Genomic DNA, 20,453 nt, shown 5'->3' on the forward strand with positions numbered 1-20,453 from the left:
CGTTTTGGATTTGTACTTGAATAAATACGAAGTTTTGAAAATTCCACTCCGTCTTCAGGCCACAAGTGGCCCATTGGGACCTTCCGACCGCCTTGTTATCCTCAGCCGAGGATGTGGATAGGAGGGGCGTGTGGTCAGCACACCGCTCTCCCGGTCGTTATGATGGTTTTCTGTGACCGGAGCCGCTACTGTTCGGTCGAGTAGCTCCTCAACTGGCATCACGAGGCTGAGTGCACTCCGAAAAATGTCAACAGCGCATGGTGGCCTGGATGGTCACCCATCCAAGTGCCGGCCACGCCCGACAGCGCTTAACTTCGGTGATCTGACGGGAACCGGTGTATCCACTGCGGCAAGGCCGTTGCCAAGTTTTGAAAATAGGTCAATTATTTAGAATAATCCTATGTTTTGCACACTTCGCTATTAGTGTCGGTCAATGACCATTATCAGCCTTAGCTTGCATAAACGGCAGGGAAGTTCTACCAGAATTTGAACAAAAATAACTTGGTCTTTTAAGCCCACCATAGTACGTAAAATATTTCTAGCAATAATAGCTGTGTACGAGGATTTTCGTCAAGAAATAAGTCCACATTGACTTAAGAAAAGCCTACATCACACACATGCTATACTAGGATGGAAAGAAACCGGCGGGTGGAAGGTGACTGTCAGCTCTCGCACCTCTCACTCATCTTCCAGTGAGAGACCTTCTGGTCAGACCGACTTGGTTTGTGACACCAAGCGTACGCTCTAACCACAATATAATTTCTGCGACACTGCTAACAACGACTATCATGCTTATAAACAACGCAGCAAAACCACAAATGGCCTGCCGTAATAGAGAAGTTAAGACTAGCTCCTAGTATATAAAAAAAATTATTTTCTTTGAAAAATAAAAGATTCATTCGAACTATTGGCAAAACTTCGAAGGGTATTCAGTGATACTTTGAGTACTTCTGTGTAAGGCACGTGTGGTCACTGGCGGCTCGTAAGAGTAGTAATGAAATTATAGACTATTCGGTAAACGTATGCATACTGCTGCGTATCAGCGTTTACGCACAACCAACACAGCCTGTAAAACAAACACGTGACTGAACGTGGACTACTCAGTTCAAGCTAGAGGACAAAGAGTAAAATGGGACATTGCAAGTGCAGTGCATGAGACAATTTTTTTAAACAAGACACACAGCACATCCGCACATACTCGTACTGTCGACGTTTGCACTGTTGTGCAGATATTTTCAGTGTATTAAATATACAAAGACAAATTCGGCACAAGAAATTAGATGAAATGCAGTTACACTCTAACTAGTCACCGGAGTCAATGGATCGTTTATACTAAAATAATCAGAAAATATTCCTGAAAAACTTCGGGAATTTTGTCGGGGGTTTGGATTCAGCTTGTTCTAGCGGAAAAATGTTCCTTTCGGAGCACAAAAAAAGCGAATCTGCTCCTTTTTAAGAGACTCAGACTGGAAAGTCGGGTATCAGCTGCCTCATTAGACCTTCTTCAGCACCTTCAAAAATATTCTCAAAAATTTTAGCATGTGAACATATTAGCGCTCTTTGTAACATGCAGCTAACCTCTCGCTGCCAGAAGTTCCCCTAGCTACAACTCTCTGACACCCACCAGCCCATCGCTGTAAGTCGCTCGTCGCCATCTACTCCCAGTTGCCCATACATCCACATTCATTCAGCCCAACTCGTTGTCATTATCTCTTTATGTCTCTCTCTGTCACTGTCCCCTGTCTCATAGCCACAGTCTCCTTCGTTCTGTTCAAATGGCTCTGTGCACTATGGGACTAAACATCTATGGTCATCAGTCCCCTAGAACTTAGAACTACTTAAACCTAACTAACCTAAGGACACCACACAACACCCAGTCGTCACGAGGCAGAGAAAATCCCTGACCCCGCCGGGAATCGAACCCGGGAACCCGGGCGTGGGAAGCGAGAACGCTACCGCACGACCACGAGCTGCGGACCATTCGTTCTGTACTACTGCTATAGCCTCCTATCTCTGTCACTAGTTCCCTCTTTCTCTTACTACTGCTATCCCTTCCAGTTCTTCCCAATGCTGCCGCCTCTTCTCACTCTCGTCCTCGCTGTCACTGTAATAGACTCTGACTGTAATTATCGTTGGCTCTCACCCACTTCCACTTCCTTCTCCTTATTCTTCTCCCAGTGGCACTGTCTCCTTCATTCTCTTCCTAGCACTGTCCTGTCATTCTCAGCCGGCCGGGGTGGCCAAGCGGTTCTAGGCCCTACAGTCTGGAACTGCGCGACCGCTACGGTCGCAGATTCGAATCCTGCCTCGGGCATGGATGTGTGTGATGTCCTTAGGTTAGTTCGGTTTAAGTAGTTCTAAGTTCTAGGGGACTGATGACCTCAGAAATTAAGTCCCATAGTGCTCAGAGCCATTTTTTTTTGTCATCCTCAACTATAATGCCACTGTGTCCTCTCTTTCTCTCACACTGTCTCTGTCTCTTCCACCATTTCCGTACCACAACCACAGTCTACTATCTCTCAATATTTTTTAATTTTCCGTCTCTTTCCCGCTGCTACTGTCTCCTTGTCTCTCAGCATCAAAAAGCGTGAATATGTTCGCATGCCAATATTTTTGGGAAAGCTTTTAAATGTGTTGAAGGATGTAGAATGAGGCAGTAGCCACCCCACTTTTCATTCAGCCTTTTCAATAGGAGGTATTCATCCTTTTGTGTTCCGATACGTGCATTTTCCCACTCGTTCTCTAATTTTCCTGCCACAGCGAAGCATGTCATTCGTATGAAAAGAACTTTATGCGTCAGTAAAATTTTGATGTTCTACTTACGTGAAATCGTAATACGGCAAAGTTAATTTTACACCTCAGACCGGATTTTACGTGCCCAGAAATTTTGCGTGTGGTTCAGTGCAATAACATGGGCTTTCCAGAACCATTCTAATGATCATGGAAACACTTTAGAGCATAATTCTCCGTACTGCGTTACTTTATAAACTACGTTTCCACCTCACACCGGATTTTACGTGCCTATTTTACGTGTGTAGGTAGAGTAATTTTTAACATTTGTGTCGCGGATGAAGATATCAAGTAATTTTTCAAGGTTATTCGCGTGTGAGATCTTTGGAATATATCGTAAAAATTCTAGCTATTTGCTAAGGGCAGCCGTCTTGCAAACCGATGATGGGTTTTGCTACCCAAAAATTAAGTTTTTTGGGTGCTTATCGATAATGGATAAATATTTTTGAAAACGAAAAGATGATACTTCTAGATAAATTTCTAGAGAACATACCGTTAAAATATAAGCAATTTCCTGCGTTTAGGTATTTAGATATCCCCTGCTGACCGCGAAAAAATGGTGAAAACGTTTTTTTCCCTTTTCTGAAGAACTGCCGAAGAGATAAATGGTGCTCCCTTAAGCACATTATGGCACAGCGTAGACCACATTTAAAGCACAAAGAATAACCGATTTGCTCCATTTGCCTAAGGTGCGAGAAGTGCGTAATATTCGAACTTTGACCCTGTATTGCAGAATAGTTCCAATAAGATGGACCTTACTCTGGCCCCTAGACCATGGACTGTCCAAAACACTTAGTCCTCCTTTCTATTACCAACAGGTATGAGCCCCTAAAAATGCCTGATTTTATATGCGGCGTTTGCCGTGGCATGCCTACTGAAAAATCAAATAAGATAAGTGATGGATGGAAGCTCGTGGCGAACAGATCCGAACAATATGATTATTGCGGCTTTTGATACTGGATTATTGCAGAAAGGACCCACAGTACGCGATGTACGAGGGCCATTCAATAAGTAATGCCCCATATAAAAAAATAAAAATAAATAAATAAATAAATAAAATAAATAAATAAATAAATAAAATAAATAAATAAATAAATAAAATATTAATATACATAACCACGTCCTTGTTGGTGCTGCACATTTGTGTTTGTTCTTTGCGCCGGTGAAGTTTAGAACCGTTCTGGGAGATAGCAGAGTCGTAGTACAGCGTCCAAATGGCGTCTACATCCATAAACGTTTGCGTGCAGTGTGTGGCGATGCTGCAGTTGAAAGGAGTGCAGTTGGGCGAAGGGTAAAAGAAAGTTGCAGCCTCAGCAAATGCAGAAACAGAGTTCCACAATCAGCTACGCTCGGGACGTCCTGTCACAGCCACTGGTCCAGACATGCTGAATCGTGCGGATGCCATTATTCGTGCCGACCGACGCATCACAACTCGACAATTTGCTCACAGTTGTCGGTCAGCTTTGGAAGTGCCTCTGCAATCACAGAGCCTCTCGGATACTCACAGAGGTGCTCACGATGGGTTCCATGAATGCTCACAGTGGACTACAAGATTCAAAGATAGACCATTTCATCTGATCTGCTGGAGGGTTGTGAGACACACTTTAAAGATGAGGAGAGTGTCAGTCATGCAGTGAAAATATGGCTACGCCTACTGGACGAGAGCTTTTACCAGCACGGAATATATGCTCTTCCACAACGTTGGCGTACGGCTGTAGAGCGTGATGGAGACTACGTAGAAAAATAGGACATGGACAAGACATTTTGATGTATATTGTCACCAAATTCTGACTCTTAACAATAAATATGCTCTGAGAAAAAAAAAAGTGGGGCATTGCTTATTGTACGACCCTCATAACATGGCTACATGGTGCCCTTGTTAGGCATGTGTAACGTTCCAGTCTGCTGTATTTTATACTTCAAAGAATCTCCACATCTGCACGTCGTGACCAATAAGAGAATAACACATGACAACACAGGAACTTCTGTTTCGGGAAATACAGTTCGGTAACAGATACGTTAACATATATTATTTGAAGAAAATGTTTAGTTTTTCGCCAAATAATGCCTCATTTATAAGTCTTGTGATCTGCCGTCCGTAACAGTCCGTTACACAGTATTGCTCAGTGGCTTGTGCATATGCAGCCTTCAAAAACTGATAGTACATAAATACAGAGTTTTACAGATTTTGATAGGTGGTAGACGAGACACACCTCCCTATTTTAAAATCAGTTTTACTCTCGTTTGAACTAGTGTAACTCCCCTAGATGTAGTTGTGAAACAGAGCATTTGGTTGTTGTTTTGTGGGATTTATTGTCACGGTTGCCAATTGCAAAACTGTAATAATTCCAATCTACTGCCAGTAAGTAATCCCCGTATAGGAAATCAACGGTCTAGTTGAAATTCTTTAAAAATGGATATTAAACAGTCTTGATCGCAATAAAATGTTTATTTGAAATGGTAACCGGTTTCGACCAGAATGTGACCATCTTCAGAACATTTACACCACGGTGGTAGGCGGTGGCGGTGAACGAAGCAGTTGTCGTGGCTCCACGAACGTCAACTGTTGGAGCAGTTTCAGTTCCCATTTCTGACAGAGTATTGACGCAAACCCTGTGACAGAACTTCTGGTTGTAGTGCTCGGAGCAATGAGAGGGAAATTTTAGTGATATTGGAAAACTGGGGCAGACATGCTTTGATGGTCTGCAATTACTTGCGATAAGCAGTAGGTCCTCGTTCGGACCCCTGTACCGTACTTATTTACATTTGTCACGATGTATTCAGATATCCAGAGATGCAAACAGCTGCAGCGAAGTTACCTGTAGGTGACGAGGCCCCAGTTCTCCATGGCGCCGGCAGAGAAGTCAGGGATGGACAGCTGGTCCATCTTGGTAATAGTAGACTCGCTGTATTTGATGCTAGTGTAGTTTTCCATAGCCTGTGGAAACACACACAGAGAAATCAATCTCTGACACTGCCACCTGCAGAAAAGACTTTGCTGAAACTATGTCGAAGTCGATAGTAATTTCAGGTGGCTCCAGATCACGTGAAACGATCTGAAGCGGAGGAAACTGCCTGGATTGGTCACCTGTTTCCCGTATCTTAATATTTGTGGTCTGATACTTCCTCATTTATCCAATGTGCTCCCATAGAGTTTTAGTAGTTATACAAGGCGCATTAAACAAGTAACGCAACACTTTTTTTTTTTTTTTTTTTTTTGAAAGCAGGTTGTCTTATCCCGTATTCCAACGAACCATACTATTCCATACTCTTTTGGGTACAAAACACTATTTTCCAATATAACCACTGTTCAATGCAATGGCCTTACGCCATCTTACTGGGAGGGCCTGAATGCATGCATGGTACCAGTATGCTGGTGATGAACCTATGTTTCGTCTTCTCTGACGTTGTTCGACATAAAATTATCACGATTAGCTTCGTAACGTGGCAAGCAATTCGGCACAGATGGTTCTTCGTTACTTTTTATGGTCTTCTGTTGGCAGTGGGGAACCCAGCGGGCACATACATTTGAGTTCCCCAGTTGTTTGACCAGTGTGTCAGCACTACCAGCAGAGACGTCCAGTTGTGCAGCGAGGTATTTCATTGAAATCCGTCGATCACCTCGAATGAGAGTGTCTGCACGTTCCAACAATGCAGGAGTCACAGCTGTGTGCTGCCGACCGGCACGTGGGAGATCGGACAAGTTTGCGGGACCTTGTTGCGATGGTGACAGATGCTTCGCCCAACTACTCACCGTGCTTTTATTCAGTGCCAGGTCTCCGCAGATATTATGCTAATGCCTATGAATACCTGCGATGCCCTGGTTTTCCGCCAAAAGAAACTCAACGAACCCTCTATGCTTGGAACGCACGTACGTTACAGATGCTATTTTGAAGACTAGTATAGCGCTGTCACCTTTCAGAACTTCATGAAACTATAGAGACTGATCTGGGAATGTTCAACGATGTCCCACAACAAATTCCGCATTTTTCCAACCGAAACTGCCAAAAAAAGCATTATTTGTTGAACGCCCCTCGTACAGGACTGGCTATTAAAATTTATACACCGGAAAGGATAGCAAATGATGAAATTTTATGTACTGCATGTATACAGTAGTAAGAAAAATACGATATTAAACTGTAGGTGATTTGGGGATAAACAGTGTTTGAACTTAAGTACACAGAACTGCCATCTCAGATAGCAGCAATGGCTCTAGCACGTCCCAGAATCGAACTTACGTTGGATGACAGTTACGGGCACGTCATTCCACTATTTTTTTTAAAGATTTATGGGACTTAACTGCTAAGGTCATCAGTCCCTAAGTTTACACACTGCTTAACCTAAATTAACCTAAGGACAAACACACACACCATGCCCGAGGGAGGACTCGAACCTCCGCCGGGACCAGCCGCCACTCCACGTTGCTTCAGCTCTGCGCCAGACCTGATCATTCTTAGTGACCGGTGATTAGTGCTGTAACACATGACCAAATTTTTTCAGTTAGTGAGAACTTTGGTTCAAATCTCCGTGTGGCCACCCTAATTTAGGTTTCCTGTGATTTCCCTAAATCTTTAAGACAAATGCTAGGTGGTACCTTCGAATTCCTTCCTCAATCTGAACTTGTGCTAGGTCTCTGATGACCTCGTTGTAGACGGGTCGTTAAACACTAATCATCTTTTTTTCAGTGCATGCCCTCTTGAGATCGTGCTGGCTGCGGCAACAGTGGAACACTCTCTTTAAATAGAGCAGGTCAGGACAGCAAGAGCACCAAGGGGTCCTATGTTATCTTGTTGAAAGATAACGTCACAGAGATCTGGAAGTTATGGTACAGCCACTGGCATTAACACATCAAAAATGTACTCCTGGTATCCAGGTTACCTGCTGTGCGAACGAAAAGTCATCGTATTTTCTTCATGTAAGGTCCACGGCCAGTAATATAATTTATATGCAGGGTGCATTAAAGGAATAAAACTGATAGCCTACAGTGGTTAAAATGGTTCCATCATTTAGATGTCATGTCACTCGGCTGAAGAGCGGCGGATTGTGCCACTGACGGCCCTCCCCTGCCCATATGGGGCAGAGGAATGAAATCACAATAAAAGAAAAAAACTATGGTAAACTTGTAAAATCTACAAGCAGTACCTAAGTACCTCACCTTTTTCTGCTCCTACTTGCTTACTACATTTGGCTTACCTTTCAGTTTACAGGTGCAGATCCACGCCCCGCCTAACCGGGCGGGATACAAAAAAATCGAGGATAGGAACTCGTGTCTGGCAAAGTCATCCAACGGCGCTGAAGAGAGTCCAGCTGTAGACATCAGAGTCTACCACTACGCTACCCGTTCTGTAGCAAACGTGGCTTTGTAGGCTGATGGACCGTAGACGGAACGTCTCGCAACGTCGTTTGTTATTCAGTGATGGCGATTGCTTGTCAGGATCACCACAGGAGAAGATGGAGCCAACTGCTGCATAGACAGGCCTTGTCTCCTATGAATCGATGCTCTGTTGCTTCGGTGGATGACGGTTTTGGACACGGGTTTCCATCTATGTACACCGAGAATCATTGAAGACTTTGGAGGATTCCAAGAGAAAAAGAAAGTTCAGAGGAAAACCCATGTCCGAATCTTTTATCCACCGAGGCAACAGAGTAGCGCATTCGTAGAAGAAAAAGCCCGTTTGCGCAGCATCTAGCTCCATCTTCTCCACTGGTGATCGTGGCAGTCAGTCGCGCGCGATCACTGAATAACAAAGTTGCGAGACGTTCCGCCTACGGCCCGTCAGCGTACAACGTTGCAACGTTGCAGAAAGGGTGACCTAGTAGCAGAAGCCGGCGCCTTTAACTCTGACGTTCTGCTGCGTCGTTGTAAGCGTTTCCGGACTCGTCTTTCTGTCCTTGATTTGTTCCTCAAAACACCCTTTACAACCCGTCGATGTTTGTCGTAACATTTCTAGGACCCCTATATAAAAAATGTAGTCATATCTGCGTTGTGTGGTTGCGCTGCAATGCTACTCAGTTGTATACCCAAACATGTAGTACACCAAATGCCATTGTGACGTACACTATTGGCCATTAAAATTGTTTCACCACGAAGATGGCATGCTACAGACGCGAAATTTAACCGACAGGAAGAACATGCTGTAATATGCAAATGATTAGCTTTTCAGAGCATTCACACAAGGTTGACGCCGGTGGCGACACCTACAACGTGCTGACATGAGGAAAGTTTCCAACCGATTTCTCATACACAAACAGAAGTTGACCGGCGTTGCCTGGTGAAACGTTGTTGTGATGCCTCGTGTAAGGAGGAGAAATGCGTACCATCACGTTTCCGACTTTGATAAAGGTCGGTTTGTAACCTATCGCGATTGCGGTTTATCGTATCGCGACGTTGCTGCTCCCGTTGGTCGAGATCTAATGACTGTTAGCAGAATATGGAATCGGTGGGTACAGGAGGGTAATACGGAACGCCGTGCTGGATCCCAATGGCCTCGTATCACTAGCAGTCGAGATGACAGGCATCTTATCCGCATGACTGTAACGGATCGTGCAGCCACTTCTCGATCCCTGAGTCAACAAATGGGGACGTTTGCAAGACAACAACCATCTGCACGAACAGTTCGACGACGTTTGCATCAGCATGGACTATCAGCTCGGAGACCGTGGCTGCGGTTACCCTTGACGCTGCATCACAGACATGAGTGCCTGCGATGGTGTACTCAACGACGAACCTGGGTGCACGAATGGCAAAATGTCATTTTTTCGGATGAATCCAGGTTCTGTTTACAGCATCTTGATGGTCACATCCGTGTTTGGCGACATCGCGGTGAACGCACATTGGAAGCGTGTAATCGTCATCGCCATACTGGCGTATCACCCGGCATGATGGTATGGGGTGCCATTGGTTACACGTCTCGGTCACCTCTTGTTCGCATTGACGGCACTTTGAACAGTGGACGTTACATTTCAGATGTGTTACGACCCGAGGTTCTACCCTTCATTCGATCCCTGCGAAACCCTACATTTCAGCAGGATAATGAACTAGAGCATGTTGCAGGTCCTGTACGGGCCTTTCTGGATACAGAAAATATTCGACTGCTGCCCTGGCCAGCACATTCTCCAGATCTCTCACCAATTGAAAACGTCTTGTCAATGCAAGCTGAGCAACTGGCTCGTCACAATACGCCAGTCGCTACTCTTGATGAACTGTGGTATCTTGTTGAAGCTGCATGGGCAGCTGTTCCTGTACACGCCATCCAAGCTCTGTTTGACTCAATGCCCAGGCGTATCAAGGCCGTTATTGGTTGTTCTGGGTACAGATTTCTCAGGATCTATGCACCAAAATTGCGTGAGAATGTAATCACATGTCAGTTCTAGTATAATATATATGTCCAATGAATACCCGTTTATCATCTGCATTTCTTCTTGGTGTAGCAATTTGAATGGCCAGTAGTATATGTTGCACGACACCTTCATGGTGTAGCGTTTGATGAGCAGCAGTGTGTTTCGAGCAGCAGTGTATTTCTTGAGAGAGAGAGAGAGAGAGAGAGAGAGAGAGGTTGGGGACCAGCCCAACATTGGCCTAAACGATCGTGAAACACAACTTAGTAAAGACACTAAGGGTGAGCGGTTTACGAGACCAGCTGTCATTCAACAAGGAGGAACCGGATCACTTATTTGTCTCACAATTTGCCGGTCGATGTGGCCGTGCGGTTCTAGGCGCTGTAGTCTGGAACCGCGAGACCGCTACGGTCGCAGGTTCGGATCCTGCCTCGGGCATGGATGTGCGTGATGTCCTTATGTTAGTTAGGTTTAAGTTCTTCTAAGTTCTAGGGGACTAATGACCTCAGAAGTTGAGTCCCATAGTGCTCAGAGTCATTTGAACCATTTTGTCTCACAATTTAGCCTGCTGCTCTTCATTCTACAGGGTCATCTCTTAGTGCGTTTGAGCTGTGATGAAATAAAAAGAAAATTCCAGTGTCTGGGGTCTGCCACGTGGAGAACTGTTGAGCGTACCTGGAGTAGGGCGGGGCTGAAGGACGCTGCGTAGTTGCGTTGCTCCGTGGCGCTGGGCCGCGACCACAAGTTGTGCGACTCGTCGTCGGCCGACGTCGTCTCGTTGAACTTGGACACAATCACGGCGAACAGGTAGGTCGACATCTTTGGCGTCTGCGCGAACGTGTACTGCGTGCTGCCGTCCGCCCTGTGGGAAAATGCCTGTCAGCTAGGCCGGAGAACTATGGCGTACACTCCCCAGAATCCTTGAGTTATCGTGGCCAAATACACGAAAATAAAATAGAGAAGCTATACAGAAGCAAGGATACAGTTATGCAAGCCGAAGAATACGATAGGGAGGTATTGACTGAGTGAGCCGTGGCGAACTGGCACCAGTGTAATTTTGTTCATGTATCGTTTAGATCGATTGTGGTTGAGCTAAGCTATCTTTGCTTTTCGCGTGTCTTACCTCCCGGGTTGGCGGGCGAAGCGCGTTGCGTTACATTCTCTGGGAGACGAGTGTCAACGGCTGCCGAACGAGCGTGATGACCGTTAAGCCGTCGGCACACGGACCGTGCATCCGAATGCTAAGCGTTGACCAATGAGATGGCACAACGCCACCTACGTCAGACACACGCCGTCTCCCTTCAGTACAGAGCTGTGAGGCGCCATATTGGCATTTATTTCAACCCTATATATATATATGCCGTTTCTGAGCACCAGAAAATTGAGAATCACTGGAAAAGGCGTTGTTAGTTGTGTGATTCGTTCCCATAAAATAATGAGAAACATGATATTCGAGATAAAAGAATTATTGTAATTTGCGTATTATGAGAGCTGGCTATTTGAAGGCAGCGACACACTGAAGATCCGCCAAAAACGCATTGTTCTTGGTAAAATTTGTTATAATTAAATTTCAATTAGTAACATAATTATCTACGATTAACGTTTTTAGCAAAGGTTAATACAATATGATTAAATACAAGAAGCATGTTGTTGGTTTGGTGCTCGCCGGTGCGGTAACTCAGCGTGTTCGGTCAGAGGATTAGCTACCCTCTGTAATAAAAAAAAACTGAGTTAATCGATCAACAACGAACTTAAACGGATGTATTACGACGTCCGCTCCGAGCAGATGCAACGAACGAAAGCGAACAAAATGAGATTAAAAAAAGGGTTAGCTGCTCTCTGTAATAAAAAAAAAACTGAGTTAATGGAGCAACGACGAACTGAAACGGGTGTCTTGCGACGTCCGCACGGAGCAGATGAAACAAACGAAAACGAACAAAATGAGATAACAAAAAAAAAGTGTAATGAGTGGCTGAACTGTCCATTCGCGTTTTTATTAAGTTCTGATAGTTTATTATTAGTTTAATATAAGTATATGCTATAATATTTGATGTTATGTAAATATTAGTTCACCTTTTTTGAGGGGTGACGCTGTTCGATTCGCTTAATCTACAGGACAGCTTGCGCTACTTGTATAAAGATATTTTGCTCCTTTTTCTTTTACGCTTCGTAATTCACATGTTGCAAAGATTCTGCTACTGGGTAGGAACAGTGGTCAAGCAAGACTGGCCTTTGGGTTTTACTAAATTGTGGGAATAATTAAATAATGTGTATCTTATGGGGAGAAGTATTCCAAATTTGTACCGCACTATTTGTAATGGCACTTTTATAAGCCTGTGTCCTTATTGATTGGACATGGTACTTTCCTTTTCGTGGACGATGGAGGAAATGTGCGTTTTAATAGATTTTTTTTCTTTATTGTGATTTTAAACACCTTATACAAAGGCGGGCTGTCAGCAGCACAATACGCCGCTCTTCAGCCTTGAGGTTGATAACAAGTAATACATAAAGGTGGCACAGAGTAGACAGTAAAAACGGTGGGCAAAAAATGTAGACACTAAAAATCGAAAAAACATGGAGCCGCTCACGCTGGACGAGAAACATCACTAACACTAGGCGACACAGTGCAAGAAACATGGATGATGGCGACGGCCCGTGAACGGTGGTGGCGTGACGGCGAACAACACTACACACAAACGAAGGCACACACACGAAACACTGACGGCGATGATCTCCGGCGCGCGAATGTTCACTGTGCGTGTATGAGTCCGGGGACCTGCCAATAGAGGAGGAGGAGGAGGAAGGGGAGTGGGAGAGAGAGAGGGGAGAGCAGAGATGCCACGGGCAGGGGAGATAGGGGGAGGGAGGAAGGGGGAGGGGAAGCCCGGGGGAAGAGGAGTGGAGGGGGGGGGACGGGGGAAAAGGAAAGAGAAGGGAAGGGAAGAGAAGGGAGGGAGGGTGCCTAAAGGAAAGGACACCGGAAGTGGGGGTGGGGCAGGGTCAAAGTTGATAGGAGGGGTAGATGGAGGGGAGGAGGACATCATCAGGGAGGGGGAGCTGGCGGAAGCCACCTTGGGAGAGGGTAAGGAGGGTGGAGAGATGGAGACCGGGTGGGATGTGGGAATACAGGCGCGGCAGCGGGCGGGGGTGGGAGAGGATCGGGGAGACGAGCGGGTGAGGGGGATCGAGTTTACGGGAGGTGTACAGGATCTGTATCCTTTCAAGGAAAAGGAGGAGGTGGGGGAAGGGGATGAGATCGTACAGGATCCGCGTAGGGGAGGGGAGACGGATGCGATAGGCGAGGCGGAGAGCATGCCATTCAAGGATTTGGAGGGATTTGTAAAAAGTAGGGGGGGCGGAGATCCAAGCCGGATGGGCATAACAAAGGATCGGGTGGATGAGGGATTTATAGGTGTGGAGAATGGTGGAGGGGTCCAGACCCCACGTACGGCTGGAGAGGAGCTTCAGGAGACTGAGTCGGGAGCGTGCCTTGGCTTGGATTGTCTGGAGGTGGGGAGTCCAGGAGAGACGACGGTCGAGGGTGACGCCAAGGTATTTACGGGTGGGAGTGAGGGCGATAGGACGGCCATAGATGGTGATATAGAAATCAAGGAGGCGGAAGGAAGGGGTGGTTTTGCCTACAATGATGTGCGTTTTAATAGAGCTAACATGGGAATTTTACGCGCGCTCGATGAGTAAACAGTGTGATTTACGAACTAGAAACATCCCTCAAACTGCCGCTGGAGTGCGTTGCGATCGCGTATACCACGATGGGCCCTACGTACCTATGCACAAGTCGCATCGTTCCTGAGCGTTCAGCAGCATGTTGAACTTGGCATGCTCAACGTTAACGTTCGACAGCGCGGTCCGTGTGCCGACGGCTTTATATGTTGTGGTATGAAGTTGGTCGGGCGTTTTGGTGACATGAGCAGCTTGGAGATACAAGTTCTGTGACTTCGCTGGGAACAAAATTTGAAGTGAATCGGCGAAGCTGTGCAACCCGCTCCTTCGTACTGTGTACGTGATATGAGTAAGTGGTCGTAATTGTGTTTTGTTGACCGACGCACTCAGAGGCATTTACATTTTATTATTATTGTGAAACTTTCATAGTCGAACTTTAAGATGGTGTGGAACAGTTCAGTTGGCCTAGTTAAATGGTGGCCGTTATTTGAATGCTTTCTCAGAAATTTTACTAGTGCTCTGTGTTTCTTGTAATCAAATGATTTTATGTTGGCATTTTCAAAGCCTGCACTCTATTAATACAGTTGTCCATGTGTAAAATGCTTAAGGTTGAAGTTGCGAATTTGTCAGTAGCGTAACGTGTTCATTTACACGCATACCCATATATCAAGTGAAAGGTTCTGCCGAGTGTTTCTATGTTTCAGAGTTACTGGAATGTCTTTGTGATTCGCGCAAAAACCTTTGATTGTGCCAGCGCCTTGACGGGGAGTGAAATGTCATCCGAGGTGTTAAAGAACCTGGCCACTCCCGGGAGTTGTTCACATACCGCCTTCCAGAGTTTAGTATTTGTCTCTCTTCCGCCAAGGCGGGTTAACCTGGTAAATACATTTATGTATATTGTATGTAACCCGTTCTTATACGAACCTGTTTCCTTAAATATTAGCGACTGGCAACTGGCTAAACTTTAAATTGCATAGCATCTGCTGAGTTCCTTGCTCAGCTCTTTCTAGTAGTCTTTTATTAACACGTCTCAGCACGTGAACATTCATTTTTAAACATCAGTGTTTCTGTTGTAGTTTTTTATGTAAGTGGTTCTGTCATGTTATGTAATTGGATCTTAGCTTGGCACTAGTGTTCAAAAAATGACTCTGAGCGCTATGGGACCTAACATCTGAGGTCATCACTCCCCTAGAATTTAGAACTACTTAAACATAACTAACCTAAGGACATCACACACATCCATGCCCGAAGCAGTACTCGAACGTGCGACCGTAGCGGTCGCGCGGTTCCAGACTGAAGCGCCTAGAACCGCTCGGCCACAAAGGTGTTGAAGTTTTGAAGAGTCATTAAGTCACCCTTTATTGGTAACTGTTTTCGTTATATATAGTTTGAGGGAAATCGTATATGAGAGTTTGAATATCTGAAGTTTGTCAGTAATTCTGTTTTATTAATAAGGGAAAATAAAGCGAGAAGGATTAGTGCCCGGCAACGTTAAGTTTTTAATTGACCTTTTAGCAAGTGCTTCTTTAACGGAGTGAAATAGTAAGTTCCTAAGGGTATTTTAGTGAAGAATCTTTTAATTGTGGCCATCTTAATGTAATAACTGGTTTTAAGGAGTTTATGAAGTTGCTATGTGAAGTAATTGATAATTGCTATGCTTAAGGTTTCTATAAATGCCTGGCACATAAATTTTTTTAACTTTCTCTTAAGGGAGTGTTTGAGTACTGAGTACGTTGGGTTCAAAAATGGCTCTGAGCACTATGGGACTCAACTGCTGAGGTCATAAGTCCCCTAGAACTTAGAACTACTTAAACCTAACTAACCCAAGGACATCACAAACATCCGTGCCCGAGGCAGGATTCGAACCTGCGACCGTAACTGTCGCGCAGTTCCAGACGAGTACGTTGGGTTCCTAACTGTATTTGCAAAGCTTTATTCTATATTGGCTCGTCCACAATTTGTAATTGTCAAAATCCTTAAAATGCGTAATGTCAATAAACTCTCGTAATTATAAATTGTGATTACCAACCAGGATTCCATCCCGCTTCCTCTTTTATGGTATCTAAGAGAACTTTTAACATTGCAGCGCGTCAGCAATCGTGAATAATTTAATGATTATAAAGAATCCGCCTCGATCGCAAATAGAAACCGGATGTTGACCTAGGTTTCGGCGCGTATAACCACGCCTTCTTCAGAACACACTAAAACTACAAACTGCCTAAAGAGGCATGGTCCAACGGGCTCACAGGTAAACTTTGGCTGGGGTGACGAAGCACGCTTCTGACGTTTGAGCTGAGTATAGCTACTGACATGGTACACACGTACCGTTTATTTTACATTTTATGCGAGTCTTTTGGTCTTTTTGGCGTTCTGTATTAATGATGGACCATGCCTCTTTAGGCAGTTTGTAGTTTTAGTGTGTTCTGAAGGCGTGGTTATACGCGCCGAAACCTAGGTCAACATCCGGTTTCTATTTGCAATCGAGGCGGATTCTTTATAATCATTATCTAAGATATGGTGGGTAAGTGTGGCACGAACTAGGGAATCCACGTACCACTGAGAAGGCTGTCAGACAGGGCTGTATAATGTCCCGTATGGCATTGTTTCTTGGGGCGGGGACTGTGCTTGGAGGTAGTGCACCTGGAAACACACGATGGTTCCTTGCTGGTGTTTCCGTCCAGGAGCCGATAACAGAATCCACTGAACGGACGGCTACAGATCGCCACTAGCAGTTTCTGGCATTTCTGTTTTTGTTAATGTGTTTTCTGCTGCATTTCTAAGTATTACGAGTCCACATATTTAAGTGCTGTTTTATAAAAAAGAAAGTGACGAACCACGTAGAAATTATAGGAATGGGTCAGAAATTGGTAGATGTAATGTACATGTACAGACAAACAAAGATTACACTTCCAGAAAAATTGGATAATTTATTCAAGAAAAAGGGATTCACAAGTTGAGCAAGTCAATAACGCATTGGCCCAACTCAGGCCCTTATGCCAGCAGTTATTCGGCTTTGCATTGATTGGTAGAGCTGTTGGGCGTCATTCACTCAAAAGAGATAAGGCCTATGGACCTGATGGGATAACAGTTCGATTTTACGCAGAGTACGCGAATGAACTTTCCCCCCTTCTTGCAGCAGTGTACCGTAGGTCTCTAGAAGAGCGTAGCGTTCCAAAAGATTGGAAAAGGACACATGTCATCCCCGTTTTCAATAAGGGACGTCGAACAGATGTGCAGAACTATAGACCTGTACTCTAACGTCGTTCGGTTGTAGACTTTTGGATCACGTATTATGTTAGAGTATAATGACTTTTCTGGAGATTAGAAATCTACTCTGTAGGACTCACCATGGGTTTCGGAAAAGACGATAGTGTGAAACCCAGCTCGCGCTATTCGTCCACGAGACTCAGAGGGCCATAGACACGGGTTCCCAGGTAGATGCCGTGTTTCTTGACTTCCGCAAGGCGTTTGATACAGTTCCCCACAGTCGTTTAATTAACAAAGTAAGAGCATGTGGACTATCAGACCAATTGTGTGATTGGATTGAAGAGTTCCTAGATAACAGTACGCAGCATGTCATTATCAATGGAGAGAAGTCTTCCGAAGTAAGAGTGATTTCATGTGTGCCGCAGTGGAGTGTCGTAGGACCGTTGCTATTTACAATATATATAAATGACCTTGTGGATAACATCGGAAGTTCACTGAGGCTTTTTGCGGATAATGCTGTGGTATATCGAGAGTTTGTAACAATGGAAAATGGTACTGAAATGCAGGACGATCTGCAACGAATTGACGCATGGTGCAGGGAATGGCAATTGAATCTCAGTGTAGACAAGTATAATGTGCTCCGAATACATAGAAAGAAAGATCCTTTATCATTTAGCTACAAAATAGCAGGTCAGCAACTAGAAGCAGTTAATTCCATAAATTATCTGGGAGCAGGGATTAGGAGTAATTTAAAATGGAATGAATATATGAAATTAATCGTCGGTAAAGCAGATGCCAAACTGAGATTCATTGGAAGAATCCTAAGGAAATGCAGTCCGAAAACAAAGGAAGTGGGTTACAGTACACTTGTTCGCCCAGTGCTTGAGTACTGCTCACTGGTGTGGGATCCGTACCAGATAGGGTTGATAGAAGAGACTGAGGAGATGCAACGGAAAGCAGCGCGCTTCGTTACACGATCATTTAGTAATCGCGAAAGCGTTACGGAGATGATAGATGAACTCCAGTGGAAGACTCTGCAAGAGAGACGCTCAGTAGATCGGTACGGGCTTTTGTTGAAGTTTCGAGAAGATACCTTCACCGAGGAGTCAAGCAGTATATTTCTCCCTCCTACGTGTATCTCGCGAAGAGAGCATGGGGATAAAATCAGAGAGATTAGATGCCAGACAGAGGCATACCGATAGTCTTTCTTTCCACGAACAATACGAGACTGGAATAGAAGGGAGAATCATCGATAGAGGTACTCAAGGTACCATCCGCCACACGCCGTCAGGCTTACGGAGTATGGATGTAGATGTAGGTATCGTGCAAAATTCTGTCCAACTGATAGATGTATTGACAAAATATGAAGCTGGTTGGAGAGCCTTGCCCTTAATTGCGGAGAGATCCGGCGACCTTGCTGGCCAAGGCAGGATCTGGCAAGCGCAAGCAGTAGAAAGCCTCGCCATATCCAGACTGGTATTGTCTTATTGAAATACATGCCCAGGATGGCTTGCCATCGAGAGCAGCCGGCCGGGGTGGCCGAGCGGTTCTAGGCGCTGCATTCTGGAACCGCGCGACTGCTACGGTCGCAGGTTCGAATCCTGCCTCGGGCATGGATGTGTGTGATGTCCTTAGGTTAGTTAGGTTTAAGTAGTTCTAAGTTCTAGGGGACTGATGACCTCAGATGTTAAGTCCCATAGTGCTCAGAGCCATTTGAACCATTTTTGAACCATCGAGAGCAACAAAACGGGGCGTAGAATATTGTCGACTTACAGCGGGTGCCGCGGATGACAACCAAAGGGGTCCTGCAACGAAAAAAAATTGGTACCCCGGACCATCAAGCGTGCTTGTCGGGCCGTATGGCGAGCGGCGGTCAGGTTGGCACTCCACTGCTGTCAAGGCTATTTCCAAACAAGTTTTCGGCCTGGAGTCACGTTATCTGCAGTGTAATTGTCTTCCGTGACGATATCCGCTTCGAAGTGACCCATGATAACCAGCGAAGACGTGTCTGGAGACTCCGCACACATATGTGGGGTAACAACCTTAGTGTTGCCCGTTCGTGTCCGCCAACCAAGAGTGACGATCTTTGGTGCCATTTCTTTTCAAGGCAGGATCCATTTGGTTGCATCTGCGAAAAACTTATAACGCAGTGATACGTCGATGGTACTCTATGCCCCGTTTTGTTACCCTTCATGGTAAGCCATCCTGGGCCTACATTTCAACAAGATAATGCCCGTCCGCATGAGGCGAGAGTTTCCACTGCTTGTCTTCGTCCTTGCCAAATCTTATCTTGACCAGCAAAGTCGTCGAATCTCTCCCCAACGGAGAGCGTTTGTATCACTGTAGGTACGACTCTCAGACCGTCTCGGGATTCTCACGATCTAATGCGCCAATTGGACAGAATTTGGCACGATACCCCTAAAAAGCAGTCAAACAATCCTATCAATCAATGCGAAGCCGAATAACTTCTTGCATAAGGGCCTGAGTTGGACCAATGCGTTATTGACTTGCTCAATTTGTGAACCCCTTTTCCTTGAACAAATTACCAGTTATTCTGAAATATTATTTGTTAGTCTCTACATATACATCTCATCTACAGATTTTTGTCCGATTCTGATGATTGCTTCGTGGTGCATTTATTTTCCTAGAGTGTATGTTGAAGTTATTTTGAGCTACTGTTAATTCTTCAGTTACATATTCTTATGGTGAATAAAATTCTATATATTTCTAAAAAGAGTTACGTAACGTATGGTCGATTAAGCTATAGTCCGCCAGTCGTGCAGCACCTTGAAATGGGAGGTCCACTACCATGGAACTCGTGATATTCGCAAATTAACTCTTTTTTATTGTCTTAACAAACCTTTGGGTTAGTTGTTAATAGCTTCAGTTTCAAAATCTTTTTAACTTGTAACTAGTTTTGACAACATTCCTGCTTAATTCGATTTCTCTTGCTGATTATTTGTGTTTATCAGAGTATTAACGCAGTAATGTGTTATATAACACATTGGCTTTTGCATTCGTTTTAGTATGTACACAACAGATTTCACCTGAAGATTTAAAAATAAGAATTCTATGGACGATGCAACGGTGTTGTGTACTGCTAGTACATTTATAAAATTATGTGTGGGAGGTTAATTCTCTGCAAGTTTTTAAAAGTAAGCCAATAACAATATTTACATAACTTCATTACTTAAGTCAGTTCTTCTTTTGATTTGTCTGTCCTCAGATCTGAAGATGGTAGATACTGGTAGCCATTTGCAAAAAGAAGTCTTTTTACCTTTTTGAAAAATGCGATTGAGACAGTATAAGATATAATTTTTATAGTCTAAATTTGATTATAATGCAAAATATTCTTCGTCCTTCACCTTTCACCTTCCATAAACAATCAATTCATATACGAAATGGTCGCACCAAGCGGCGAAGGGCAAATAGATCTA

At 44.6% G+C, this 20,453-nt stretch overlaps 1 protein-coding gene and 1 pseudogene across 1 annotated transcript in view; both read right to left on the reverse strand.

Moving 5' to 3' along the window:
• LOC126263297 (aminopeptidase N-like) overlaps nt 1-20,453 on the reverse strand; it is a 133,176-nt gene that overhangs the window by 91,634 nt on the left and 21,089 nt on the right. The window contains exons 3-4 of the mRNA XM_049960384.1: nt 10,804-10,990; nt 5,610-5,728 (exon numbers count right to left, since the gene is read on the reverse strand). Of these exons, the coding sequence (XP_049816341.1) occupies nt 5,610-5,728; nt 10,804-10,990 (306 nt within the window). The remainder of the gene's footprint in view (nt 1-5,609; nt 5,729-10,803; nt 10,991-20,453) is intronic.
• Nucleotides 246-363, reverse strand: LOC126263828 (5S ribosomal RNA; annotated as a pseudogene).

The sequence above is a fragment of the Schistocerca nitens genome, chromosome 6 (assembly GCF_023898315.1).
Source record: "Schistocerca nitens isolate TAMUIC-IGC-003100 chromosome 6, iqSchNite1.1, whole genome shotgun sequence".
In the NCBI taxonomy this organism is placed as follows: Eukaryota; Metazoa; Arthropoda; class Insecta; order Orthoptera; family Acrididae; genus Schistocerca; species Schistocerca nitens.